The 27,914-nt window shown below is 35.6% G+C and overlaps 1 protein-coding gene across 1 annotated transcript in view; it reads left to right on the top strand.

The window, feature by feature from the left end:
* URI1 (URI1 prefoldin like chaperone) overlaps positions 1-27,247 on the top strand; it is a 92,240-nt gene extending 64,993 nt beyond the window's left edge. Inside the window, exons 5-11 of the mRNA XM_025854389.2 lie at positions 15,235-15,326; positions 15,521-15,578; positions 17,403-17,571; positions 18,958-19,297; positions 21,404-21,546; positions 22,337-22,586; positions 25,491-27,247. Of these exons, the coding sequence (XP_025710174.1) occupies positions 15,235-15,326; positions 15,521-15,578; positions 17,403-17,571; positions 18,958-19,297; positions 21,404-21,546; positions 22,337-22,586; positions 25,491-25,673 (1,235 nt within the window). The 3' untranslated portion in view covers positions 25,674-27,247. The remainder of the gene's footprint in view (positions 1-15,234; positions 15,327-15,520; positions 15,579-17,402; positions 17,572-18,957; positions 19,298-21,403; positions 21,547-22,336; positions 22,587-25,490) is intronic.
* Positions 27,248-27,914: the final 667 nt, after the last annotated feature.

The following is a 27,914-nucleotide window of genomic DNA, read 5'->3' as shown; positions in this document are numbered from 1 at the left end:
CTGTAATTCTCCTTTTTGATGGGATCTTTGTCTGGTTTTGGGATCAAGGTAATGGTGGCCTCATAAAATGAATTTGGATGTTTTCCTTCCATTTCTATGTTTTGGAATAGTTTCAGGAGAATAGGTATTAATTCTTCTCTAAATGTTTGATAGAATTCCCCTGGGAAGCCATCTGGCCCTGGGCTTTTGTTTCTTGGGAGATTTTTGATGACTGCTTCAATTTCCTTAGTGGTTATAGGTCTGTTCAGGTTTTCTATTTCTTCCTGGTTCAATTTTGGTAGTTGATACATCTCTAGGAATGCACCCATTTCTTCCAGGTTATCTAATTTGCTGGCATAGAGTTGCTCATAATATGTTCTTATAATTGTTTGTATTTCTTTGGTGTTGGTTGTGATCTCTCCTCTTTCATTCATGATTTTGTTGATTTGGGTCATTTCTCTTTTCTTTTTGATAAGTCTGGCCAGGGGTTTATCAATCTTGTTAATTCTTTCAAAGAACCAGCTCCTAGTTTCGTTGATCTGTTCTACTGTTCTTTTGGTTTCTAGTTCATTGATTTCTGCTCTGATCTTTATGATTTCTCTTCTCCTGCTGGGTTTAGGCTTTATTTGCTGTTCTTTCTCCAGCTCCTTTAGGTGTAGGGTTAAATTGTGTATTTGAGACCTTTCTTGTTTCTTGAGAAAGGCTTGTATTGCTATATACTTTCCTCTCAGGACTGCCTTTGCTGTATCCCAAAGATTTTGGACAGTTGTATTTTCATTTCCATTGGTTTCCATGAATTTTTTAAATTCTTCTTTAATTTCCTGGTTGACCCATTCATTCTTTAGTAGGATGCTCTTTAGCCTCCATGTATTTGAGTTCTTTCCGACTTTCTTCTTGTGGTTGAGTTCTAGTTTCAAAGCATTGTGGTCTGAAATGATCCCAATCTTTTGGTACCTGTTGAGACCTGATTTGTGACCTAGGATGTGATCAATTCTGGAGAATGTTCCATGGGCACTAGAGAAGAATGTGTATTCCGTTGCTTTGGGATGGAATGTTCTGAATATGTCTGTGAAGTCCATTTGGTCCAGTGTGTCATTTAAAGTCTTTATTTCGTTGTTGATCTTTTGCTTAGATGATCTGTCCATTTCAGTCAGGGGAGTGTTAAAGTCCCCCACTATTATTGTATTGTTGTCAATGTGTTTTCTTTGCTTTTGTTATTAATTGCCTTATATAATTGGCTGCTCCCATGTTCGGGGCATAGATATTTACAATTGTTAGATCTTCTTGTTGGATAGACCCTTTCAGTAGGATATAGTGTCCTTCCTCATCTCTTATTACAGTCTTTGTTTTAAAATCTAGTTTGTCTGATATAAGGACTGCCACCCCAGCTTTCTTTTGGTGTCCATTAGCATGGTAAATGGTTTTCCACCCCCTCACTTTCAATGTGGGGGTGTCTTTGGGTCTAAAATGAGTCTCTTGCAGACAACATATGGATGGGTCTTGTTTTTTAATCCAATCTGATAGCCTTTGTCTTTTGATTGGGGCATTGAGCCCCTTTACATTCAGGGTAACTATTGAAAGGTATGAATTTAGTGCCATTGTATTGCCTGTAAGGTGACTGTTACTGTATGTTGTCTGTGTTCCTTTCTGATATTTGCTGGTTCTAGGCTCTCTCTTTGCTTAGAGGACCCCTTTCAATATTTCTTGGAGGGCTGGTTTCGTGTTTGCAAATTCCTTTAGTTTTTGTTTGTTCTGGAAGGTTTTTATCCCTCCTATTTTCAACGACAGCCTAGCTGGATATAGCATTCTTGGCTGCATATTTTTCTCGTTTAGTGCTCTGACGATATCTTGCCAGTCCTTTCTGGCCTGCCAGGTCTCTGTGGATAGGTCTGTTGCCAATCTAATATTTTTACCATTGTAGGTTACATATCTCTTCTCCCGAGCTGCTTTCAGGATTTTCTCTTTGTCTCTGAGACTCGTACGTTTTACTATTAGATGTCGGGGTGTTGACCTATTTTTATTGATTTTGAGAGGGGTTCTCTGTGCCTCCTGGATTTTGATGCCTGTTTCCTTCCTCACATTAGGGAAGTTCTCTGCTATTATTTGCTCCAATATACCTTCTGCCCCTCTCTCTCTTTCTTCTTCTTCTGGGATCCCAATTATTCTAATGTTGTTTCGTCTTATCGTATCACTTATCTCTCGAATTCTGCCCTCGTGATCCTGTAGTTGTTTCTCCCTCTTTTTCTCAGCCTCTTTACTTTCCATCATTTGGTCTTCTATATCACTGATTCTCTCTTCTGCCTCATTTATCCTAGCAGTTAGTGCCCCCATTTTTGATTGCACCTCATCAATAGCCTTTTTGATTTCGACTTGGTTAGATTTTAATTCTTTTATTTCTCCAGAAAGGGTTTCTCTAATAACTTCCACGCTTTTTTCAAGCCCCGCTAGTGTCTTTAAAGTCATGATTCTGAACTCCAGGTCCGACATCGTACTAATGTCCGTATTGAGTAGGTCCCTGGCTGACGGTACTACCTCTTGTTCTTTTTGCTGAGGTGATTTTTTTCGTCTTGTCATTTTGTCCAGAGGAGAATAGATGAATGGGAGAACAAAATGGTAACAGGTTTACAGCGTCCCCAGCCAATATACTGTATACAAATCAGAAAAGACGTGAAACCAGGGGAAAAGAAAGGGAAAGAAAGAAAAAAGAAAGAGAAAAAAAAGATAAAAACCAAAACAACAATACAAAAAAAGCAGAATGCGGTCAGGCTAGTGCATAGATCAGTGCCACACACTAGATTTTGGGCGTATTTTGGTCTGTTAGAAAAAAGTGCCTCCTAAAATTTTAAAGGAAGAAAGACATATATGTACAAAATAAGGGTTGATACAATGAAGGGATAGAAGATGACTGTAAAGATGAAAATTATAAAAGATTTTATAAAGGACTTGATAAGATAAGAAGTTGTTTGAAAAAAGAAGATTAAAAAAAAAAAAGAAAAAAGGGAGAGAATGTGATCAGGCAGGAGACAAGAACAGAACCATACACTAGTGATTTAGGGTATATTTTTATCTGTTAGAAGAAAGTGTATCTCAAAATTTTGAAGAGAGAACAACTTATATATATATGCCAAAAATAAGGGTAACTACTATGAAGGGATAAAATATGACTCTAAACATGAAAAATAAAAAAATTTTTTTTTAAAAAAGATTGATAAGATATTGGTTGAAAAAGGGAAAAAGAAAAAGAGAAAAAAAAACAATTAACAAAAATTAACTTTGATGAACTAATGAATCATGGTAAAAAAAGCCATGAATTCTATGTGCAGTATTCCCCTAGCGCTGGAGTTCTCCCGTTCTCCTTGATCGGTAACCTTGGTCTTGGCTTGCTGGCTGTTCGTGCTGATCTTCTGGGGGAGGGGCCTGTTGCTGTGGTTTCCATATGTCTTTGCCAGAGGCTGAATTGCCCCGCCCTTGTCGGTCCGGGCTAAGCAAGCTGCTCGGGTTTGCTCTCGGGAGCTTTTGTTCCCTGCACGCTCTCCGCACAGCCCTGGAGGACCAGGGCAAAAATGGTGGCCTCCCAATCTCCACCCGGAGGAGCTGAGAACTCGGGGCCCCGCTCCTCAGTGCGCCCCCAGAGAAAAGCAGTCACTCCCGTCCCCCTGGTCTCCAGCCGCACTCCGTGCTCTCCCGGCCTGTGACTGAGCGTTTGTATTTCTGGCACCCGACCCCGTGTGGAGTCTCCAAACCCAGCAGATCCCTGCGGTGCCCTCCTGCGCCGCTCCTCCTGGGGGAGGAAGGGGAATCTCCCCGGATCTGCTGCTTGTTGGGTCCCTGCTGGAGGAGCCGTGCCCCGACTGGGCCGCAGATCACAGTTTATGGCAACCCCGAGCTGAGAGCCCGCGCCTCGGCTCCGTCTCTGCAGCCGGCTTCCCCGCTCCGATACCTGGGAGCTCTGGCGCACTCAGGCTCCCCCGGTCTTTCTGTGATCCCAAGGGTCCTGAGACCCCACTGTCCCGCGAGCGTTCCACCCCCGCTTAGCCACTGGAGTGACGTCTCTCAGCGGAGCTGACTTCCAAAAGGTCCGATTTTGTGCTCCGCCGCTCTATCACTTGCCAGAAGCGGCCGGCGGAGACCCCTCTCCCGCCGTCTATCCTCCCGAATATCGCCTCGGATTCACTTCTCCGCACGCCCTACCTTCCAGTAAGTGGTCGCTTCTCTGTTCAGATAATTGTTGCTACTCTCCTGTTCGATCTCCTGTTGAGTTCGTAGGTGTTGAGAATGGTTTGATCCCTATTCAGCTGAATTCCTGAGACCAGACGAAATCTAGGTCTCCTCCTCCTCCGCCATCTTGCTCCGCCCCCTGGGTTTGTTGTTTTTAACTTTTAAAAAATCCACTCTTCCAATCCATGCTTTCTGTAGGGTTTATAATAACTATTTATAGGGCAGGATTTACTTTTGCCATTTTTAAAATTTGTTTTCTCTATGTCTTACACCTTTGGGTCTCATTTCCTTCATTACTGCCTTCCTTTGTGTTTAGTTGACTTTTTTGTAGTAAAACATTCTGATTCCCTTTTGACTTCTTCTATTAATATTTTATAGATATATTCTTTGTGGTTACTGTGGATATTACATATAATATCCTCAGGTTATAATAGTATGTTTTGAATAGATTCCAACTTAACTTCAGTCACATGTAAAGACTCTATTTCTGTACAGCTCTGTCTCCATCTTTAAATTATTGATGTTACAAATTACATATTGAGACATTATGTACCTGTTAACATATATTTATAATGATTTTTTATGCATTTCTCTTTATATCCTGTAGTAAATAAAAAATGGAGTTGCAAACCATAATGACAGTAATACTGGTTTTTATTTTGCCCATGTTTACCTTTAGTGGAATTTTTGTTTTTTAAAGATTTTATTTATTTGAGAGAGAGAGAATGAGAGATAGCACAAGAGGAAAGAGGGTCAGAGGGAGAAGCAGACTCCCTGCCGAGCAGGGAGCCCGATGTGGGACTCGATCCTGGGACTCCAGGATCATGACCTGAGCCAAAGGCAGTCACTTAACCAACTGAGCCACCCAGGTGCCCCAAGTGGAAATTATTTTTACCTTCATATGGCCTCGAGTTATTTTCTAGTGGCTGTTCATTTCAGTCTGAAGAATTCTCCTTAGCATTTCTTGTAGAGCAGGTCTAATAAGGATCTCCTTCAGCTTTTATTTATCTGGAAATGTCTCCATTTCTTTCTCATTTTTGAAGGATAGTTGCTGGATATAGGATTCTCAGTGGATAGTTTTTTTCTCTCAGCACTTTCAGTGTTTCAGCTCACTGCCTTCCAGGTTTTAAGGTTTCTGCTGAGAAATCTGCTTATATTCTCTTTGAGGATCCCTTATATGTGATAAATTGCTTTTCTCTTGTTGCTTTCAAGATTCTCTCATCGTCTCTCAAGTGTGATTATGTATCTTGGTGTGGGTGTCCGGGTTTACTTACCTTGTAGTTAGTTGAGCTTTTTGGATTTGTAGGTTCATGTCTTTTGTCAGATTCTAGAACTTTTTGGCCGTTATTTCTTCTAATAATCTCTTTGCCACTTTCTTCCTTTTGAGACTCCCTTAATGTGTATATTGGTCTGTTTGATAATATCCCATATGTCCCTTGGGCTTAGTTCCCTTTTCTTCATTCTCTTCTCTTTCTGTTCCTTAGACTTTGGTAATTTCAAATGCCCAGTCTTCAGGTTCACTGATTGTTTCATCTGCTTGCTCAAATATGCTGTTGATGCTGTTGAGTCCCTGTGGTGAATTTTTCAATTTAGTTATTAAATTTTCCCACTCTAGAATTTGTTTGGTTCCTTTTTATAATTTCTGTCTCTTTCTTGATATTCTCATTTTGTTCATGCATTGTTTTCTTTATTTCCTTTAGTTCTTTTTGTGTTTCCCTTTAGCTCTTTGAGCATATTGAAGGCAGTTGTGTTCAAGTCTTTGTTTAGTACACCTGATGTTTCTTTAGGGACAGTTTCTGGAGATGTATTTTGTTCTTTTGAAATGGGCTGTGTTTTCTTATTTATTGTATGCCTTTTGATTTTTGGTGAAATTTTTAAGTTTTGATGGGCATTTGTGAAAACAGCTATTTTTCCCAGGCTTTGCAGGTTGATGAGGATTTCAGAATAAGGTAGGTATGTTCTGAGCTTTCTTATCAACCCAAACTGAAAGGTTATGGTCTTTTCTGTTTTTTCTAAGCATGTAATGTTTCTTGGGTCTGTGGGATTTTCATATCCTGTATACGTAGCTGCTTTTGAATATTTTAATTTACAAAGATTCTCCCTCTGCTTCTCTTTGCAATCTCAGGTTGTATGTTGTGTGGCTCTGCCCCTGATTTCCTGTGCCCAGTGTCTGCGGGTCTCTAGTCTCCCTGCAGTCTCGCTGCAGCTTTCATGATCAGTGCCAGTTAATTTCCTCCCACTGAAGTCTGCTTTAGGTGAGACACATACCAGTTCTTTAGTCAGCCCCTAGACAAATTAGAATGTTGCAGATAAGGTCAGTCTATTCTCTGTGGTTCAAGGAAGGGGGAATTGGGATCTGGGGTGCCACATTCCCCAGACCAAAACTGCTTCCCACTGGGGAAGGGGGAGGGAAAGGCAAGTAAAAATGCCTCGAAATTTCCTGCTGTTTTGATTGTGGCTTTTTCTTGGTTGGGTGTTTGCTTGGTTGATGTAAACCTTTGACTGTTTTCCAGAGCTCTTGTAGGTATTTTAGTTAGCTTCTGGTTGTTCTTGGATGCTTTATGGTTGGGAGGGTGGGGGGATAAGGGCTTAGAGCTTTTTAGTCTATAATTTTGCTTCTTATCATTATTTCAAGGGAAGATTTTATTTTCCTTTGAGCATGGGAAATTTTTTTTTTCAAGAGTTCATTTCTTTTTATTGTTGAATAGAATTCACAGAATATATCACATGCTGGTTGTTCATTTTGTTGTTAATAAGCATTTGGGTCGTTTCCAATTTTGAGTGATTGTGAATAACACTGCTATAAGCATTTTTTATTTTTTAAATTTTTTATTGTTATGTTAAACACCATACATTACATCATTAGTTTTTGATGTAGTGTTGCATGATTCATTGTTTGTGCATAACACCCAGTGCTGCACGCAGAACGTGCCCTCTTTAATACCCATCACTAGGCTAACCCATCCCCTACCCCCCTCCCCTCGAGAACCCTCAGTTTGTTTTTCAGAGTCCATTGTCTCTCATGGTTCATCTCCCCCTCCGACTTACTCCCCTTCATTCTTCCCCTCCTGCTATCTTCTTCTTTTTTTTTCTTAACATATGTTGCATTATTTGTTTCAGAAGTACAGATCTGTGATTCAACAGTCTTGTACAGTTCACAGCACTCACCATAGCATATACCCTCCCCAATGTCTATCACCCAGCCACCCCGTCCCTCCCACCCCCCACCACTCTAGCAACCCTCAGTTTGTTTCCTGAGATTAAGAATTCCTCATATCAGTGAGGTCATATGATACATGTCTTTCTCTGATTGACTTACTTCACTCAGCATAACACCCTCCAGTTCCATCCATGTCGTTGCAAATGGCAAGATCTCATTCCTTTTGATGGCTGCATAATATTCCATTGTGTGTATATACCACATCTTTTTTTTAATTTTTTATTGTTATGTTAATCACCATACATTACATCATTAGTTCTTGATGTAGTGTTCCATGATTCATTGTTTGTGCATAACACCCAGTGCTCCATGCAGAACGTGCCCTCCTTAATACCCATCACCAGGCTAACCCATCCCCTACCCCCCTCCCCTCTAGAACCCTCAGTTTGTTTTTCAGAGTCCATCGTCTCTCATGGTTCCTCTCCCCCTCCGACTTACTCCCCTTCATTCTTCCCCTCCTGCTATCTTCTTTTTTTTTTTCTTAACATATGTTGCATTATCTGTTTCAGAGGTACAGATCTGTGATTCAACAGTCTTGCACAATTCACAGCGCTCACCATAGCACATACCCTACCCAATGTCTATCCCCCAGCCACCCCATCCCTCCCACCTCCCACCACTCAGCAACACTCAGTTCATTTCCTGAGATTAAGAATTCCTCATATCAGTGAGGTCATATGATACATGTCTTTCTCTGATTGACTTACTTCACTCAGCATAACGCCCTCCAGTTCCATCCACGTCGTTGCAAATGGCAAGATCTCATTCCTTTTGATGGCTGCATAATATTCCATTGTGTATATATACCACATCTTCTTTATCCGTTCATCTGAGCATGGGAAATTTTTGAGCATGTTTGTAGTAAGTGTACTGAGTGATTAATGGTTCAAGAGAAATGGTAAAAGATCCTGGATGCGATGACATTAAAAACACAGAAAATGTAGCTTTGGAAAGTGTCAATGAAAAAGAGAAAGAGGCCAGGATGGATGAAGAATATTTGAGTTTGAGGAGTTAAAAAGACTTAAATTTTCACAGAAGTAAAATCAAGTTTATTCAGAAGTGGGAGAGATTTGAGGGTTTGGTAGTATTTGTGGAATATGTGTTTTGGAAAATGTGTTATGGCCGTCAGCAGTTTTATGATTTATTTTATGAGGTAATATGTGTGTTTTTGAGTATCTTCAGTGGGGCATACATATTTTAAGTGCATTGATGTTACGATCTATGATTTTGATTTTACAATTTATGATTTGGTTTTATCTGTATAATACTATGTAATATTTATATTTAAATATATATATTTATGATTTGGGTTTTATCTATATAAGAAATGTATATAGCTTGGGGCCCTGGGTGGCTCAGTTGGTTAAGTGCTCAACTCTTGGTGTTGGCTTAGCTCATGATCTCATGCTCTGTCAAGGCTCTGCTCTCATTGGGGAGTCTGCTTGAAGATTCTCTCTCTGCCCCTTCCCCTACCTGCAATCTCTCTCTCTCTCTCTCTCTTTCTCTCTAAATAAATCTTTAAGAAAAAAATGTATGTTGCTTTAAAACATCGTACATCTTCTTAAAACATAATGAGGAGCGCCTGGGTGGCTCAGTCATTAAGTGTCTGCCTTCGGCTCAGGTCATGATCTCAGAGTCCTGGGATTGAGCCCCACATCGGGCTCCCTGCTCAGCAGGAGGCCTGCTTCTCCCGCTTCCCGCTTCCACTCCCCCTGCTTGTGTTCCTGCTCTCGCTATCTCTCTGTGAAATAAATAAATAAAATCTTTAAAAAAAAACAAACAATGAAAAAGTATCGGGGTCTACTCAGCTCCCATTTCCCATTCCCCAGAGGTAATTACTTTCAGTCTTTTGGCTGTTCTTTTCTTTTCTTTTTTTCTTTCTTTCTTTTTTTTTTTAATTGTTCTTTTCTTTTTATCTATATTTTCCAGGTTATTTGCATATTCTATTTTCTTGACCTTTTTTCAGTTTTATGTAGTATTTGTTAGCTCCCTGCCTATAAAGACTAGCATTTAGATCATTTACATACCCTTCTTTCTGTCTCTGCTCCCTAAACTTTTTAATATTGTTTTATTATAATTTTTGTTAAATCAGTGTTCACGCTTATGTGTAATTCCATTTCCATTCTTATATAGCTTTTCGTTTGAAGTTAACTGCTTTTTATTTTTTTGTTGTGTAATGACATGTGTCTGTTCACTGAAACACTTTGATTTTATTCTTAAGAGACCTCTGTACTGGAGTTCTTCATAGTCTTGCTTTGATTTGGACTAGCTTCCATCTTGAAAAAAGGACAGCTATCTTCCTGGTATCTTCCTTTACCATTATACCACGTCTTTATCTCCTATTTATTCTCTGTTCTTTGGTTCCCATGGCATCTTCTTTTAGGTCTTACTCATTTTGTTGGGGTATATAGCCTTTAGTAACTTCCTGGGAAGGTGCGTAGGAGATATATTTTTTAAAATTTTGCATGTCTGAAAATATTTTTTATACTCTTTCTGTAACCAGACTGTGATAATTCTGTTTTAAGCAGTTTTTCCTTCAGAAATTTGAAGATATTATCTTGTTACTTTCTGTCTTGTGTATTGCTTTTGCAAAAACTGATGCCATTCTTGTTTCTGTGTATGTAACTTGTTTTGTTTTTGTTTTTAGTTCCCCATGATCTGAAATGCCACATTGATATACCTTGTTGTGTATCTTTTTAAAATTGTTTGTTGGGTTCTTCCAGTGTGGAGATGCATGTCCTGCAGTTCTGGAAAATTTTTAATGTTATTTCTTTAATAATTTCCTTCTCCTGTTATTCATTTCTTTGTCTTAAAAGTTTTGAAGTGATTTCTTTTTATATTTGGAATTGTGGATTTTTAAAAAAATTTCTGTATATTTTAATTCCCAGGAGCTCTGTGTTTTTGTTTTGTTGTTATTTTTTGAATGTTCCTTTGGTGTAGCATACTGTTCTTGTTTCATAAGTACAATACTGTTCTTTTAGGAATTAGAGTTTTTCTTTTAAAGTTTTCTTTATGCATTGCCTTTGTTTCCTCTGTGGCGCTTTTTATATTTTTTCTTCCCTCCTTTCCTCCCTCCCTTCCTTCCTCTTTGACATTAATAGTGAAGACTCTTAAAATATTTGGTGATCCTTGGCTAACCATTTATACATAAGAGGCAAGTAGTCTTAAGAAGCTGTGTGCATGGATTGAGTTTGATTATTAGGCTTTTATGTAGAGAGTTCAGATGGCAAACTGATTTTGTTTCATTAAGGAATCTACAAAAATCTGCCGTTTGGGGCTTAATCAGCATTTTACAAAAGAATTTTCTAGTCTTTATCTTAGCGTTTTGGGAATCAGGCTAGATGTTTCAGGACTGTTTTTAGTAAGACTTTTCTTATTCTCACCTGTGTTCATCACCCCTCCCAGAGTCCTTGCAAACCACTCTAGGCTGTAAATCCTTTGTTTGGTCAAGAAAAGGGGAAATTATGTGGCTGTGCTTTGTGGGGTGGGATTTGGAACCAACCATTCTCTTCAAACTTTGATTCACATCTTTGTTTTAGCTCATGCTTTCATTCAGAAGTATTTCCAAGAGAATTCTTTCCAGGTCTGACAGCCCAAACTGACTTGCTGCCGCTTTCCCTTGCTGCAGTTAGGGTTCAGCTTTTTCTCTTGAACAAAGTCAGTTATCACTTGTCCAGTTTCCAAAACTTGGTTGACATCACTTGTCATTTCTTTTCTCTTTTCCCATTAGCTTTATCTTTTATGCCTTTAATAAAAATACTTAGTGTTGTTTTAATGAGGTATGGGGAAAAAGTAAATACGAAGTGCATGAATTCAATCTCTGTGTTAAAGCAGAAGTATAAACCTTGGAACTGGTTTAAGGAGAGATCCTGTACAGAGCAATCCATTTGATTCCATTTGTGAGCATTTCCACTGGGGGGCATGTCCTATTGAAACCATTGAAAGAACACTGAAAAATTTCAGCACACAGAAGGTTGAGAATGGAGTGGTCACAAAGGATTCAGAAGAGAGTTGTCTTTATAGACTGGATCCTATTTAGTACATATGAGTATATGGCTAGGTAAGAAGACCGCTTTCATGAATGATGTTTGTAACTTTTATTGAGGCTTTGTAAATTTTATTACATCCATAACTTTGTTCCTTTCAAATATGTATAACTCCACAAGCTGTAAACTAAATATTTCTAAATATTTGGTCCTTAGTGAATATTGTATATCATTTATCTTAGATGAAAATGATTCTGCTCAAGTTTTTAAGAGCTTGTACATTTTCTTTTCTAGTTTAAAGATGGTCTTTAGAATTTGCACTATTAGTTTGCTTTCAGTCTCCCTTTTCATAGTTGGTGCAAAGAATCTCAGCTAGTTCTGGACAAATTATACTATAGATTCTGAATTAGTGAAGATTTTAAAATATTAGGTTATACTTGGTGCAGAAATAACATGCAGCCTGGTTTTGTCAGCAGAACAAGTAATGACTGTATTGAATTCTTTACTTTTGAAATCCTATAAAATCTGATTTCTAATTTTTAGTTAAAATTATCAGTTTGAAAACAGTCTTTTGTTCTCCTTTCCTCCAAATTATTATTTTCTTTCTCAAATTTTAGTTATTTTTATTTTTACCTTTTTTTGGTATATGTGGAGTTACAGGTATCCCATTTTTTGAAAGTTTGTGTTAATCACTTCACTTGTATGAGAGACTGATGTTAGTACCTTGTTTTTCCTAACTGAAAGAAATCTAAAGGAGATTTTCACTTTTATGAAGAAAGGTGAAAAGCAAAAATAGCATTTGAAAGTGCTTATTTTACAGCAAGCCTTACAGGGCCAGCAGGTACCATAAACACCTTCAAGCACCTTCCCTGGAATGATACTCAGCGTCAAGCCACCATAGCTTTGAACTCTGTGGGCAAGCGTACTTTATCTTGTTAGCAAGGTGTGTCCTAAGGTATGAGAAAAGCCTAATAGATTATTTTTTAGGTCTGTGAATACTCAAAAACTTTTCCTTATATGTTAATGGTAATCGCTTCTTCTCTTTATACCATTTTGGCTTACAAAAGTTTTCATAGGAATGCTATGGTTTCCGATAGTGGGGGAATCCTGTACTTTCTTCTGTACTTTTCACAGATGTGTGTTTGATCCAACTGAACTTCAGTTTTCTTTTGCCCAGAACAATTGATTGTTAGAATGTTTGTATGAGATTAAAACTAGTACAGATACTGTCCATATTAAAAAGTATATTTTCTGTTCTCTGAACAGGTTGTTATTCACTGTGATTTCAGTGTGGTTTGAAATCTCGCTTAATAGATTTTAACTGGGTTATGTTTAGGATGTTAAAAATGGTTGAGTGTATTTACATGATTTGTTTTTAGTGACCTACGTCTATTTCATCTCTTAACAAAAAAGTTTGGAGAATAGGGTATAGAAAGCTTTAGTGAAAAATGTAAAATCATGGTTAATAATGTTAAGTCTCAGAGTTAGAGAAAGAAACAAAATTAAGTTATTCTGATTTTTTTTAATATCATTCTTTTGAACTAACCTGTAGATAATGAATTTTATTTTGACTTATTTATTTTGTGCAAAATCAGTATCTGCACTATCCCCTTATTCTGAGCAACCAGCTTTTTGTTGCTATTTTTTTTTTAGCACGGTCCAGCTTTCTTTTTTCTTGTCTTAAAATTTCTATATAGTTATCTAATTTTTTGTTTCTGAACATAGAACTTACATGATATTTTCATAGTATTATACTGAATAGTATCTGCGCATGTTTAATGTACATCACAGGTAGAATGTACATCTGTGTATTAAATATATTCATGATGATGATGATGGTGGTGGTGGTAACTGGAGTTATTTCTGGGATTCTGTTATAAAATACGTGATGTTGAGATCTGATTCCCTAACTTTGTGATAGTGGTTCATTATTAATATATGGTTGAAAGAGCTTTTCTCGATTTAAAGAGGGAACTGTAAGTGTGTGATATATCTTTTGTTTTCCTAATTACTCTTTCTATAAAACATTCTTTAGCTTCTTAAATGGAATAGTCACACAACTTTTTCTAACATGTATGACTTAGGACGAGTTTCCTTTAAAATCAACAACAGTTGATTGAAACTAAGTCCTATAACATATAAGGGCCTCAGTGAACAATCTGTTCTCTCCACATTGACAAGCCAAGGCTTCCCGGGATACCTTTAGCTTGGTTGCACAGTATTTAGATGTGGATAGACTTTTAAAAATGTACTTAGCTTACCTACCTGCCATTTTTAATATTTTCCAGTCTTCTTGAAAAAAGTTATTGATTTGACCTCCTACCTAAAATCATGTTCTTTGGATCTAAAGCTGGTTAGACACATTATCTGACTGAGTTTACTGAAGCAAAAACATTCCATAACCTTAACCTTTTCCCTGACCCCCTGCTTTTAACAACTGCCGACACAGTTTTATGCTGTTCTGTGACCATGCTCGGATGAAACCTGTCAAACAGCTCCTTGAGTTATTAGGCTGTCTGAGTCTGACCTTTCTGCAATCAAAGATATATGACTTAAGGGCTCAGATTTGCCATGGCAACCGCTCCAATTTGCTGCCGTGAGAAAAGGTCTAATTGTTGCAGGAATTTAATGATCTACAGCGGCATCGGGGCTGCGAGGCTTTATGAACTGTTTACACCGTCATTTTCATTTGGTTAATGCAGTCTTTTCTTTGTAACCCATTCATGGCTAGAGCACAAGTGCTGGTGTTTCATTTAAACTAGCATTGCGTATCACGAGAGCTGTGTCAGAAAATGTGCCGCTGTTTGAAAAGCCCTTCACATGGGCTGATATTTCACTTTGAACACCCTGCCTTATTTTCATGCTTTTAAAAGATATTTTAACTGCTTAGACCTTTGCCAGACCTACATTCATCATTGGCAGAGAAGGGACTGTATACTTTTCTCCTCCATCCCCTCCTGAGCTGCTTACTGATTGAGTGCCTGTTGTCAAACAGTAGGAAATCACCCAGCATCCGGGGGAGGACGTATCAGATCACTCTCTATTATTCTTTATCAGTGCCTGTCCTTAAAAAAATTCTATATTTGGAGATCATTCAGCTTATAATTATGATTAGAAATCCCCTGTATTTTGGATGGTGCTATTGGCTGCATAACAGAGATTTCTACTTCAATCCAAGAAACATGAATTACTTGTTGCATTTGTCTAGTATTAGATAGAGAAATGTTTTTGTCCATTCCCAAATTAAGTTTTTTCTTCAAATAAATTAATGGAGGGTGATATTTAGGAGAAATTGAAAGTGTATAGATTGTATTACTGTGCAGTTATTAAAATTTAAAGTTGGAAAATGGATGATAATATGCCATAAAAATTTTATATTTTCAGTTGTTTAATTCAGGGATATTTCTGTACAGAAGCAAAATAACGGATTTCAATCTGTTCTATCTTTTTGTTATAAAGCTGGATAAAAATTGTACAAACTGTTGTGAAATACTGTGTTATGTGTGATAGTCCAAATAGGTGGTGGTTCTGGAGGAATTTGGTCGTACCGTGCAACATCTGTAATCGTATTTTGCATTCTGTAATGTAGAGAAAAATGTTAGTAGACAGACACTTTAGTAACAGAGTCACATACTGTGTATATCACAAAAAACCCACAGTGTGACTATACTGTTAAGTCCATTTAAAATGAAAATAAAGGTAAGGTAAGATGTTTTCTAAAACATTATTATTTAGTCATTATATTTGCAGTATGATAGGACTATAGTTAAAATGATACTGTAGGTCTTACATATGCCACATTTTACATAATGGTTGTGTTGTTTATTTCAGATGTAAGAAAAACAATAGATGATTTAAAAAAAGTGATGAAAAATTTTGAATCCAGAGTTGAATTCACAGAAGATTTGCAGAAAATGAGTGATGTGAGTATTTGTTTTCAGTCTTCTAGTTTTTTTAGAACAGTCTTTATGTTGAAAAAAAATCTTACAGCCCTGGAACAAATCCCTTGTTTCAGTTGCTTTCAGGCATTTTTCTAGTTTGTATGATTGCACTTACAAGAATTTTAATGTATTGAAGATTCAAATTGTTAATGGGCTTTTTTTGTTTAAAAAATTAGGCTGCAGGCGACATTGTTGACATAAGAGAAGAAATTAAAAGTGACTTTGAATTTAAAGGTAAGCAGTAAGATTGTTTTATGTCTAGTTATTTAAATATTTGCCATTTGTGTTGATTTTCAGGGGCTCTTATGTGAGATATTTAGGATTATATGATACTTTTAAATTCATAAGATACAAACATTTGTTTCATTGATTATTATGTTTTTATAACTTTGATATAAATCATTATATGTTTTAATATATTTTAAAATATAAACATTAGAAGAGAAATAACTTTTTGATGAAAAACTTGATAACTGGCTGATCTATTTTAAGTGGTGAGATGACATGGCTTTCTTCAAAGTTGTAATGATCCAAATATCTCAAATTCAGAAGATGTATATTCTATACACTGGTCTGCCCCTAATTTGATCATTGACTTTGAGTCATAATATATCTTTTGCTAGTTCTTCTTCTTTTAAAAGTTTAGCTTTAGGTGTTGTTTTTGGAAGAAAAAATGAAGATAATCTAAGCATTTTTCGGCCATTCATTTTATGTTGCTTGCAGTGGCATTCTGGACACAGGTGGTTTCCCAGGCTCACCTAATAGCCTTCTCTTGCCAAGGATGGGTTATGTGTTTGGGTTTACTTCAGTAAAGGCAGTGAGTGATTTCCCAGTCAGTTGTAACGTGTTACAGTAGTGAAATTTTTAAAAATATTATATAAATGGTTTATAATTTGCTGCTGTAGAAAACTGTTACTTTTAACATTATTTTGATTTTTTAAAATCCATTTTTTTTAAGTAATTAACTCTGAAGAGAACTTACTGGTTGAAACAGGATAATTTTAGAAGCCATATTCTAGCCATACTATCTCTACTAATAGGGCATCAAAATTAGTATCAAGTGGCTTTAGGAGGTGAAATAAAGGAGACATACATTAGTTAAAGAACAGAAAGACAAGTTACAATTTTTGTTTGTGGTGACCAGTGAAAGATTTTTGTGTTTTACAGGCCTGAAATATGAAACTTGCTAATACTGCTTTATCAATGATAGTTACAGAGAATAATAGGCCATGAAACACAATTTTGGTATTTTCAGATTTAGGAGGCTGTTCTACTTTTGAATATACGGTGGAGGTCATCTGTTAACCATATCTCATAACAGCATTTTAGACTTCTTCCCCATTGCCTTCTTCAAAGCTATAATATGCTTTATAAAAAAGTCCATTTTTTTCAAATGAAAAGCAAATGGATTTGAGTTCAGATTTTCTTTATCTCCTGCCCTCACATGAGAATTACAAATAAGATAAAGCAATTTAAAAAGTAGAAATGTTCATATATAAAATTATAGTCCAACTTCCCAGGGATTAGCCTCTATAGATTCCTCCTAGGGTTTTCATGCCTGGCAGTGTCTTGGAGTTGAAAGTATCCTGTGACAAGGCTTTGATGTATTACTTTAGTAACTAAATTCTTTTGAGTAAGAATGGAAGATATGTATTATTTGTGTTGAATTTTTTTGTTATAAGTAGGGTACCTTGTGACCATTTCTACTTATGCATTTTTGAAGCTCTCAGGTAGCTCTTCATGGTCTTTAATGTGCATATGAATCCTCTTGGGCTCTTGTTAAAACACAGGGTTGTGATTTGGCAGATCTGGGGTGGCCCTGAGTGTCAATACTTCTGAAATGTTCTGCAAGGATATCAGTGGTGCTGGTCTTTGGACCACACTTTGAGTAGCAAGATTATGAGATAGATACATCTTGGAGTTGCCTTTGCTTACCTTTAAAACCATCCCTCTCTGTCTCAACATCCCCTCTCCTCTAAAGAAAGTCTCATAAGTTTACATTTATGCCTTTTTAAAGTTGGCCATTAATAGCCCTGTCTTTCCTTTTTTTTTAAATAGCAAAACACCGAATTGCTCATAAACCTCACTCCAAACCAAAAACTTCAGATATTTTTGAAGCAGATTTTGCAAATGATGTAAAATCCAAGGATTTGCTTGCTGATAAGGAACTGTGGGCTCGACTTGAAGAACTAGAGAGACAAGAAGAATTGCTGGGTGAACTTGATAGGTACCTAATGACATTATCTTTCCAAGAGAATTTGTTTCTAAACAACATTTCCTTGTTAATCTCTTTCCTCATTAATAAAACAATACATGTTAATTGAAGAAAATATAGAAAAGTATAATATATTAAAATATCAGTAATCCTCCCACTCTAAAATAAATATTAACTTCTTTAGAATATTTTCTTTTAGGGCTGTACATTCATGTACATGCCCATGCATATATGTGTGTGTACAGAAATACTTAAAATCAGTATTCCTGTTTTTTTTAAGATTTCAGCCATATTTTATATAATGAAGTCCTAAGATATATAGTCGACTTAAAATAATTATGGATGTTTTATATATTACATTTTAAATGAAATATTTTTATACTCTAGTCAGGATAATGCTGTATATTTGAATGACTTGTTAAAAGAAAAACTTGCTCTGGATTTGTTACTGTAAAATGTTTATTCTTGCTTTCCTTTGCAAACTTTTCTGTTTATTGAGCAGGCAGTTTGTAATCTGGTCAGGTAGTTATATATATGAAAAACTTTTCCAAACTGCTGTTTGAAATACACATTAGCACTCACTTGGAATTGTCAGAATGCTCAATGAAATCTGTTACTACAGAAGTTCATATATTATTTTGCTTAATGATGTACCATATGCAGTAATTAGTTTCTGTGAAAAATAGGACATGAGGCACAAAGGATATATATTTTTTTCTACCATTTCACCTATGAATTCTTAGGTCTTTTTGATTAACTGAAACTCTTTCATTTTTTTAGATCAGTCTTGAATCTTGAATCTTGTTGTTTTCTTGGTCATGATTCTCTTTCTATTTTTGCATGATGTTATTTCAGTTCTATTGCTTTTTTGGTTTTGTTATTTTTGTAAGGTCTTCAAATCCTTCAGAAATGAAGCATGAAAAATGTACATGTGTGTATACATATAATTACATTCATGTGTGTATGTATGAATTCTTTTTTTAAAATTACAATAATACATGCTTGTAAAATATTCCAAATATAGAAGTAGAAATAAGAATGTGTTACATGTTCTGGGGCTTTAATTTCTGGTCTTTAAATAGAGAAACATATTCTCTGTGAATTTCTTACAAATCTCTTGATTGTATTATTTATATTGTGTTGTGGGTGGCCATGTCCTCTTGCAAAGATAAAAAAATCATCTATATTTTACTTAGTGTTTGAGTAACTACAACATACAGAATTAGCGTAGGGGTTTTTTGTTAATTTATTTCAAAACATTTTTATAGACTTAGAATTCTAGTTAAAAATATATCTTATTCAATCTTAATTTCTGCCCATTGAAATGAACTGAGAATTAGAATGTGGAGAATTTTGATGTGTTTGTTTGATCTTGTTAATTTTCTTTTTCTTTACTAGTAAGCCTGATACTATGATTGCAAATGGAGAGGATACCACGTCTTCTGAAGAAGAAAAGGAAGATCAGAATATAAATGTGCATGTGATGCATCAAATAACAGACTCTGTTACTTCCAGCAGCTGTTATAAGGATGTTACACATTCAGAACTGTTCGGTGGTCAGATGAATGGCATTCATTCAATGAACGGTTCAAATTCTTACCACAGTAATGAAGATGATGATGATGATGATGATGTTGATGGTGGTGATAATGAAAATGAAAATGACCATGATGCTTTAGGGGTTGGAGATCATTCTATACCAACAATATATTTTTCTCATACTGTCGAACCTAAGAGGGTTTGTATACTTTTAACTTTATTAATTTTGCATATAATTTAAATATTCAGTATCATCGATAATACTCTTTATTTTTTTAAAAATATTTTATTTATTTATTCATGAGAGAGAGAGAGAGGGAGAGAGGCAGAGGGAGAAGCAGGCTCCCAAGGAGCAGGGAGCCCGATGCAGGACTCGATCCCAGGACCCTGGGATCATGACCTGAGCCGAAGGCAGATGCTTAACCATCTGAGCCACCCAGGCGCCTGATAATACTCTTTAAAAAAGAACAGTGTCAGCAGTGATTAATATTGTTGATAGTGCCAAACAAGAAAACCATCTTTTGCCTCTTATTCTGGCCAATTTTTCTAAAAAGAAAAAGGGTAGGGGGGGAGTCTAAAATCTAGATAGTTTGTTTTTGGTCCATTGTTCTCTGAAGCCACAATAGAATTTGAATTATTTGGGGTCTGGAAAGGGATCAGATTTGAGCAGCAACCACTGTAACTCCACCTGTCCTTCATTCGGAGAGTTTTCTTATGAATTCGAGAGTTAATTATATTGTGGGTGTTTTGGTGTACTTAGGATGTTAAAGTGACTGCTTTTGTTACATTTTTAATTATGCCTGGTTTTTATTTTCTGTATGGGCACAACATGAATAGGAGCACCATGAGCAAAGTGGAAAAATTTAGGAGGAAGTAAAAAGTAGCTCCTTTTCTGATAAAGTAAATATAAACATCTGTGGATAATCATGACTTTAGAATTTTGGCATTTTAGACCTGGGGGTTACTGTAGAGATCTTCTTTTTAATAATTTTTTATTGTTATGTTAATCACCATACATTACATCATTAGTTTTTGATGTAGTGTTCCATGATTCATTGTTTGTGCATAACACCCAGTGCTCCACGCAGAATGTGCCCTCTTGTAGAGATCTTCTAATACAGGGTTTGTAAGCGTTTCTTTAGTATCAAAAGACTTTTTATTCCCTTCGTACTTATTGTAAAATCCCAGTATTTAAAATAGATCAAAACAGGTTGGTTCTGATTGGAGGAAGGATAGACTACCTTAAACTCATTCCCTTGCTCTGCAATGCTGCTCTGAGGAGCAGCTGGGAATTTATCTTTCTAATTCATCTTTCTCAAGGAAACTTAAGGCCTGGAAGTCCATAGAGCTGGCTAGTAATAAAACAGAAAGTCCTTTGTGTCAGTGTAGTGCTCTTTGTACCACAAGGTATCTCTTCAGGGATTGCCTAGAGCAGAGTTAAGGGTCCATGGTATCAGTCTTAAGTATCCGTGATTATTATTTAATGAAACATGTTTAAAACATATTTGATATTTCTTAGGTCCCTTAAGTTATCCCTGCTCTAATAGGAAGTGAAATTATTTATTTATTTATTTTTTAATACTTCAGTCTAAAGGGAGCATCTTGTGAATTCTTTGGAAAAAATTGACCTAATAACCAGAAAAAGAAGTTTGTTTTATGATTCTTATTTCAGGCTTTAAACTTTTTCTTATTTGCATGTCAATAAAAAAGGAAGAAAAAGTAGTAGTTTTAGGAATGTTATGAGGAAGAGCAGTCATTCATGTGGAAAGCGCAGTATAAATGCCTAGTAGGAATAGAAGAATAACATGATAATCCTGCAGGGTTTTTTTTGTTTGTTTGTTTTTTCTTAGTTCAGTTTCTAAAAACTAGAGGTATTTAAAAAATTCTAAATAGTTAAATATTATCTAATATTGCTTTTATGACCTAAATTTTATATTCTTACCAAATATTTCTTTTGGTTAATTGTGCTCTTTGTTTTGAAATGCATGATTTAAGCCAAAAATTTACGTCAAAGTAATGGGGTGATGTGAAAGCTTATAATAAATGAATCATTTAGTTTAAATGTAATTTGCTTTCAATACAATAATAAAGTCACTGAAGACTAGAATTGGTCATTAAAGAAGATACAATTTAATGTAGTAAAGTATGTTAAGGTAAGGACTTTTTAATCCTGATAATGCACATCATTTCATGAGTGTCAAAAAAATTTAAACTGTCACTCTTCTTTACTTACAGAGTTTGTTTTAGTTTTGACTTTGATTTAATTTCTCAAAAGGGTTGTTATTTTATGCTGTGAAATTTTTAGGTCCGAATAAATACTGGAAAAAATACCACTTTAAAATTCAGTGAAAAGAAAGAAGAAGCTAAACGGAAACGAAAGAACAGCTCTGGTGGTGGTCATTCTGCCCAAGAGCTGCCTACTATCAGGACTCCTGCTGACATTTATAGGTGAGTGGTATTCACAGGCAGCAGAACAATGTGCTGTTCCCTTCCCTCTTTTTGTAACTGAACATTTATAGGAAGAGGTTGTCTGTAATACAGAAGGCTCTATCTGTCACTGAAAAGTGAGGTATTCTGATAGAGTTGCTTAGTATTTCAAATACTCTCACAGGGGCTACTGAGCTACCATAGGTTCCCAGGTCAAAGCACTTGGAAAAGTGCATGGTCTTTCCCTTTTCCCCCTCTTTGCCAGTGCTTTTAAAACATTCCCAATCGATCCAGTCAAAATATGTTGTATGTTAACTTTAGAAAAAAAAGTTTGTGTTTCTAGTGGGCTGGAGCAGTACTTTCTGCCATAGCTGTGAAGATGCTTGGCATGTGGTTTACCTTTTCACAAAGCAGGAGTCAAGCATTGCTGTTCCAGTTTTTTGTTGTGTTGTTTGTTGAAAAAGTTACCATTTAAAAATACCTACTGTTTTCATGACCCATATTTGTAAAAGAGTTAAAATTGCTAAATTGTCTTGTAAGTAGGCCTAAATTTATGTGGAATTTTGGCAAATCAGGTGTCACCCAGAACATGGGTATAAAAAAAGTACTCAGGCCAAAAAAATCATGTTTTTAAGAATATAAAATACATCATTTGAAGCTAAAAATTATTTTGATTGTGAAAATTTTAGATGTAACTTTGAAAAAAGCGTTGTAGATTAATTTCTAGAAAAGATTTTTTTTAAATCATTATAAATGTATCCTCTGTTTTTGAGTTACCCAAAGTGGCTGTGTATGTTTTCGGATATTGTAGAGTCTTCGTTGATGTTGTGAACGGAGAGTACGTGCCTCGCAAGTCGATCCTGAAGTCTCGCAGCAGAGAGAACAGTGTTTGCAGTGACACCAGTGAAAGCAGTGCTGCAGACTTGGACGACCGGCGGGGAGGCCTGAGGAGTGTCAGCTGCGAGGAGGCCACTTGCAGTGACACTAGTGAGAGTATTTTGGAAGAGGAACGAGAGGAAAATCATCCCAAGAAACTTTTGTCCTTATCAGGAACGCCTGAGGTGTGTGTGTGTCTCTGCCTCTCTTATGTCATGTAGTTATCTTTCCTCAGTTTTTGTGAGATCAAAAAGGTGGTGGTAGCTCCATTTCAGAAGCGCCTATGATTCACTTTCCCGATTTCACAGAGATAATTTTTGGAGTTGAAAAGACATTTCTTTAAAAGAGGCTCTCCTCTGCCTTTTTAAAAATTAGAGGTGCTCTATCTCCTAGGTATGGTTTATAAATTATTAGTCTTCTACTCTTTAAATGATTTTATCTTATATTGTTATTTATTGAAGTTAATCAACTGGTTAATGGAATTGTTTATCTTACAGCTTCTTTAGTTTGTACATATATTTAATCTCAAAAATTATGGGACCTAATTCATTCTAGGTTTGTTCTTTTTCAATAATTAATAATTTGTAAAACATTAATAGTCACTAGCAACATAAATGAGGGTCTTGTAAAGTTAACATAATTCAAGAAAACTTTTGCAGGGGGAAAATATTACCAATCTTAAAGTTTTATTTTTGTGAAGTAGGAATTTTAAAGTATCTCAGTTTGCATATGTGTTACATTTTTGGCTAGAAGATCATTTAACAGCTTACTTTAAATAAATTACCACTAGACCAAACCATAGTCATTTTAGAATAGTTCAAGTAGATGACTGTACACTTCCTTTATATGCTTTAGTTGAGTTAAAGAAGAAATATATATGGCAGATAATTATCTGAGGTCCTGTGTTTTGGCCTGTGCCAGGGACATATTTACTCTTGGGGGTTATGGAACCGTTTTACAATTTAATGAAAGCTGGAGATCCTCCCCTCAGAAAAATGAGTGCACACAGATATATTCTTATCTACCACATAGCACACACTATTGTGTGTGGAGGGGAGGGGTATTGGGAGATCCCCAAATTAGAATTCCTATCTTTGAAATAGTCATATGTTATGGTTGCCATTATTCCCAGGCATGATTTCTAAATTTTTTTGTTTTTTGTTTTGTGGGTATTTCAGATTTTCAGTTTATAAGGTTCCCACTCACACCTGCATCAAAGTGATATACCCATTTGTGTATACATCAAATACATCTAAAAATATATATGTTTATATATAAGCAAGCATATCTAAAACTATTGCTTGTACTAAGTAGTAATGAAACGGTGATAATTGTACTAAATGTCACTGGGGATGGAAATCATTAGCATTTAGAGACAGTATATATGATCAGTATATTCTCCTCCCCTCCACCCAGTACAATGATCTCAGTTGCCCTGGAAAATATCTCATTTAATAGTCTTCCATACTATTAGAAAAACAGGTAATGGGTGTAGATTTCTGCTATTTTTAAGTTTTTGAAAATTAGGTTTTTATAAGGACTTAATGTATCATGGTATAGCTAGAGCTCAAGACTGGAACTTAGTTTTATTTCATTCTTATTAGCTTTGCATTTTGTATTGAACTGTTATCATTAGCATTCTAGAGGCTATACATTTTTTTTGAACACCAAAACAAATAGTTCATGCATATGGTAAGTACTTGAAAGATATCCTTTTCAGTGTCTTTAAATGCTGAAATAATGTCTTCTTTTTGCAGAAGCATTTTTTATATAAGGCTCAATGCTCATCAGGATAAAATAGGAGTTTTGAGAAAGTAGACTTTGGGTTTCTTTTAAGAGCTTGGATTCCACCCAAGTTCTTGAAATACTGTGGGAAGGAAGGGGCATTCTTGTTTTGTTTCTTTGGTGGGGCAAGGTGGAGGGGCGTGGCTTTCTAAAGTATTCAGGTGATACATTGTCTTAACTAAATTTGTACTCTTGGTAGACAAAGGGAAGCAAAATATACATGAAAGTTTACATGTCAGATTTTACTTTGTATGTAATGAGTTTTAAAAGATGAAAGGGGCAATCAAATTCCAGAAACTTTCAGAATAAAATCCGTATCAACTCTTGGGTTTTATAGATCTTATTCATTCATTCAGTCATTCATTTATATTTATTTATTTTAAAATATTATTTGAGAGAGAGTGAGCATGCAAGAGAGCACAAGGCAGGGGGAGGGGCAGAGGGAGAGGGAGAAGCAGACTCCCCGCTGAGCAGGGAGCCCGATGGATGCGGGGCTCGATCATGACCTGAGCTGAAGGCAGACACTTAACTGACTGAGCCACTCAGGTGCCCCTTTATATAAAAAGATATATAAAGATACATCATTGGTTATATTTCCAGCATTTTGTACACATTACTTTTTTTTCAGTTGAACACATAGTTGGCCAGATTAAGTCCAGCAGACATCCAGTTGAAATTAAAAGAATCATTTTTTTTTGGTGGAACATCTGATTTTCATTATTGAATTATGATAAATTTTGAGACAGGTGCTTGTCTCCACTAGTATCAGCACTTAATTTTTCAGTTCACACTGATCTCTTAAATAAAATTGAGGCAAGATTCAATAAAATTCTCAAGTAACTGCCATAAATGAACACCACCTAAGAAATGTCACTACTGCTGAAAGTAAGCTATTGGCTAGCGGGCAGCATGGCCTCCATAGGATAGCTCATTCATCAGCTCATGTTTGACACCCTAATAGCATGTTTTAGTTCAATACATTATTTTCCACAGCATGGTCTGGACATAAATGGAATGTGTGAAAGTTGAGGATATTTTATGTACCCATTTTTGTTTGATACCAGATAAAACGTTCATTTTACATTTTGCTTTCTTATAAAAATCTACTTATATTTGGTGGTGTAATTAAGATATATTTTAATAGTACTTGATTTCTTTGAACAATTTGTATTTTGTGTATTTATCCAAAAATCTTAAGAATTTACTTTTAACAAAAAGAAATGTCTAATTGGCAAATACAGGATAAAGATTTTGTGGGCATCTTACTTACGTTTTGTTACCATAATCTGACTTTTGTCTTCTAGGCTTTTTCTGGAACTGTAATAGAAAAAGAATTTCTGTCACCCTCCTTAACACCACACCCAACCCTGGTTCATCCTGTGCTACCCACCATTCCAGAACGAAAAGAAGTTCTGTCAGAAGTATCAGAAGAAACTACAAAGAGGGTTTCAAAGTTCAAAGCTGCCAGATTGCAGCAGAAAAACTAGGGCCTGCCTAGGCAATGGGAGTTTACATCCTGGAACCTAGTTTTGCATTTCTTTAGAATCTATATCGCAAAATACGTTACGTGTAGTTTGAAATAGGCATCCAGAATTCATTTGGCAGCAAGATCTCTTACTGTTATCAGTGGTATTCAAAATCAAAGTAAATGTTTGAATACTTTAATATTCAGCTTGTTTTGTTAATTTTCTGAATACTGTCAATACTGTTGTCTAAGTGTTCTTACGATGCACTGGCAGTATTTAGAATTATTTTTCAAAGAATACTGTTCATATGCATTGTTTTTGTGTTTTGAACTAAATACAGGCAGTTTTGTACCAGCTGTGAAGTTGTGCATACCATATGGACCATTTTAAGGAAACTTAAAAAATTTCAAATAGATTCAACAATTATGTTACTTGCTTTAGCATTTTAAAGGCACTTTAAAAAAATCTACTTTTTGTAGGTTTTGCAGCTAGGTGGCTATTTAAAAAAACTCTCCCCTTTGACGGTCATTCTATCATCTCTGAGGCCGAAAGCTACATGTACCCTCTGGGAAAGTTTCTTTGATTAGAAGAATGGTATTTTGTAAAACATTTTTTTTTTCAAGTAAAAATTTTATGAAACTTGGTCTCTAAAATGTTGTGAAGTTTATGATTCAGAATTGAATACAGAAATGTCTTTGATTCATATCTATGCTACCTGCACCACACAGTGGTTCCTTGAATTCGTGTAATTCCATAGGCAATTCTTTTTCCTTGGTGTGTTCACTTTTAACTGGAATTATATTTTGGGAGAGAAGGAAAGGTTGTGTAGATGCTTAAAAAAAAAATCCAAGATTTTTTATATAAGAAATTTTATGTTTTAATTTTCCAACATTTTCATTCTCTAAGGCTACTTTCCTACTAGTAAATAATTGAAATAACATATTGACTGTTAGCAAAAATCCTTAAAATAAAGAGAAATTTATTCTAACATTGAAAATTACACTTCAAGTGTTAATCATTAGCTTGATGCATGCTGAAATGTAGCTTTTAAAAAGCATTCTGCATTAGTACTAAAATAAGCCATCAATGCCAGTCCACCCTCTATTCATGGCTAAATATTTAAAAGTTATTTATAGCTTCTTTAATGAATTCTTGCTTAAACAAAGTGAAATTATGTCCTAGAAAAGTAGAAGCTATTTGTAACTAGAACAGCACAACTGTAAAAGTTTTATGAATATGTATTTTAATAATACGGGGATGAGCCTGAATCTCCACAAGTTAATGGATAAGTCAGAACAGAGGACTGATTTTGAAAGATAGCCTAAAAATGTAGATTTGTTCTTTAGTAAATTTTAACCAACTGTGCGTATATTTTTAGTTAAAACTGTTTTCTCTCAGCCCATTCCCCCACAAAAATCAAACCAAACCAAGAGTACCATCACATACACACAGAAGAGTCCTGACCCCAATTGCCATTCAAGTGAGCCTTGTTAGATATTCCCCCAGAAACAAACTTTATTGTGGGACTATTGTGATATCCTTTACAGGCATGTAATTTCAAGAGTAGTGTCATTAAATAATTTTTCATAATTTGAGCCTGTTGTTTATGTAGTTTATGTCACTTGCAAATACGATGTTCCCTCATAGAATAAGATGGTGGTAGAAGCAAAGAATAAGTGTTTGGTAACATTTTCTTATGTTCTGCTGAAAACTAAATGAAGTGGTGTGGCCCATTTCATGGCTTCTTCAGTCTTACAACAAAGGTTCGATTGTAATTTTACATTATAGCCTTATTTTTCATATTAAATTCATGTTTTGATGGGATAAAATGAAGCTGGTCATAAGTGTTCTCTTTTAAACCATTGTAAAACAATAGCAGAAGTTTTTTTTGTATGTTGAACAAATTTTAGACTTACAGAAAAATTGCAAAAATAGTATAGTTTGCATATACCTCTTCATTCAGCTTCCCCTAATATTATAATATCTTGTATAACCCTAATGCAATGATTAAAACTGGAAAATTTATGTTGGTACAGTACTATTAACTGATCTACAGATCTTATTTGAATTTCACCAACTTTTTCACTAAGTGTTGTTTTTCTGTTCTAGGATCCTATTTTGCATTTTTTGTAACTCCTTAGTTTCCTCCAGTCTGATAGTTTGTTTTCTTTTATGATTTTGACATATTGAAGAGTACTGGTCAGATATTTTGTAGGATGCTCCTCAATTTGAGTTTGTTTGATGTACTCATAATTAGAATGA

Source organism: Callorhinus ursinus, unplaced genomic scaffold (assembly GCF_003265705.2).
Source record: "Callorhinus ursinus isolate GAN/ISIS: 27379988/994484 unplaced genomic scaffold, GSC_fseal_2.0 scaffold61, whole genome shotgun sequence".
NCBI lineage: Eukaryota > Metazoa > Chordata > Mammalia > Carnivora > Otariidae > Callorhinus > Callorhinus ursinus.
The sequence above is the reverse complement of the archived record's forward strand: the minus strand, read 5'-3'. Positions and strand labels throughout refer to the sequence as shown.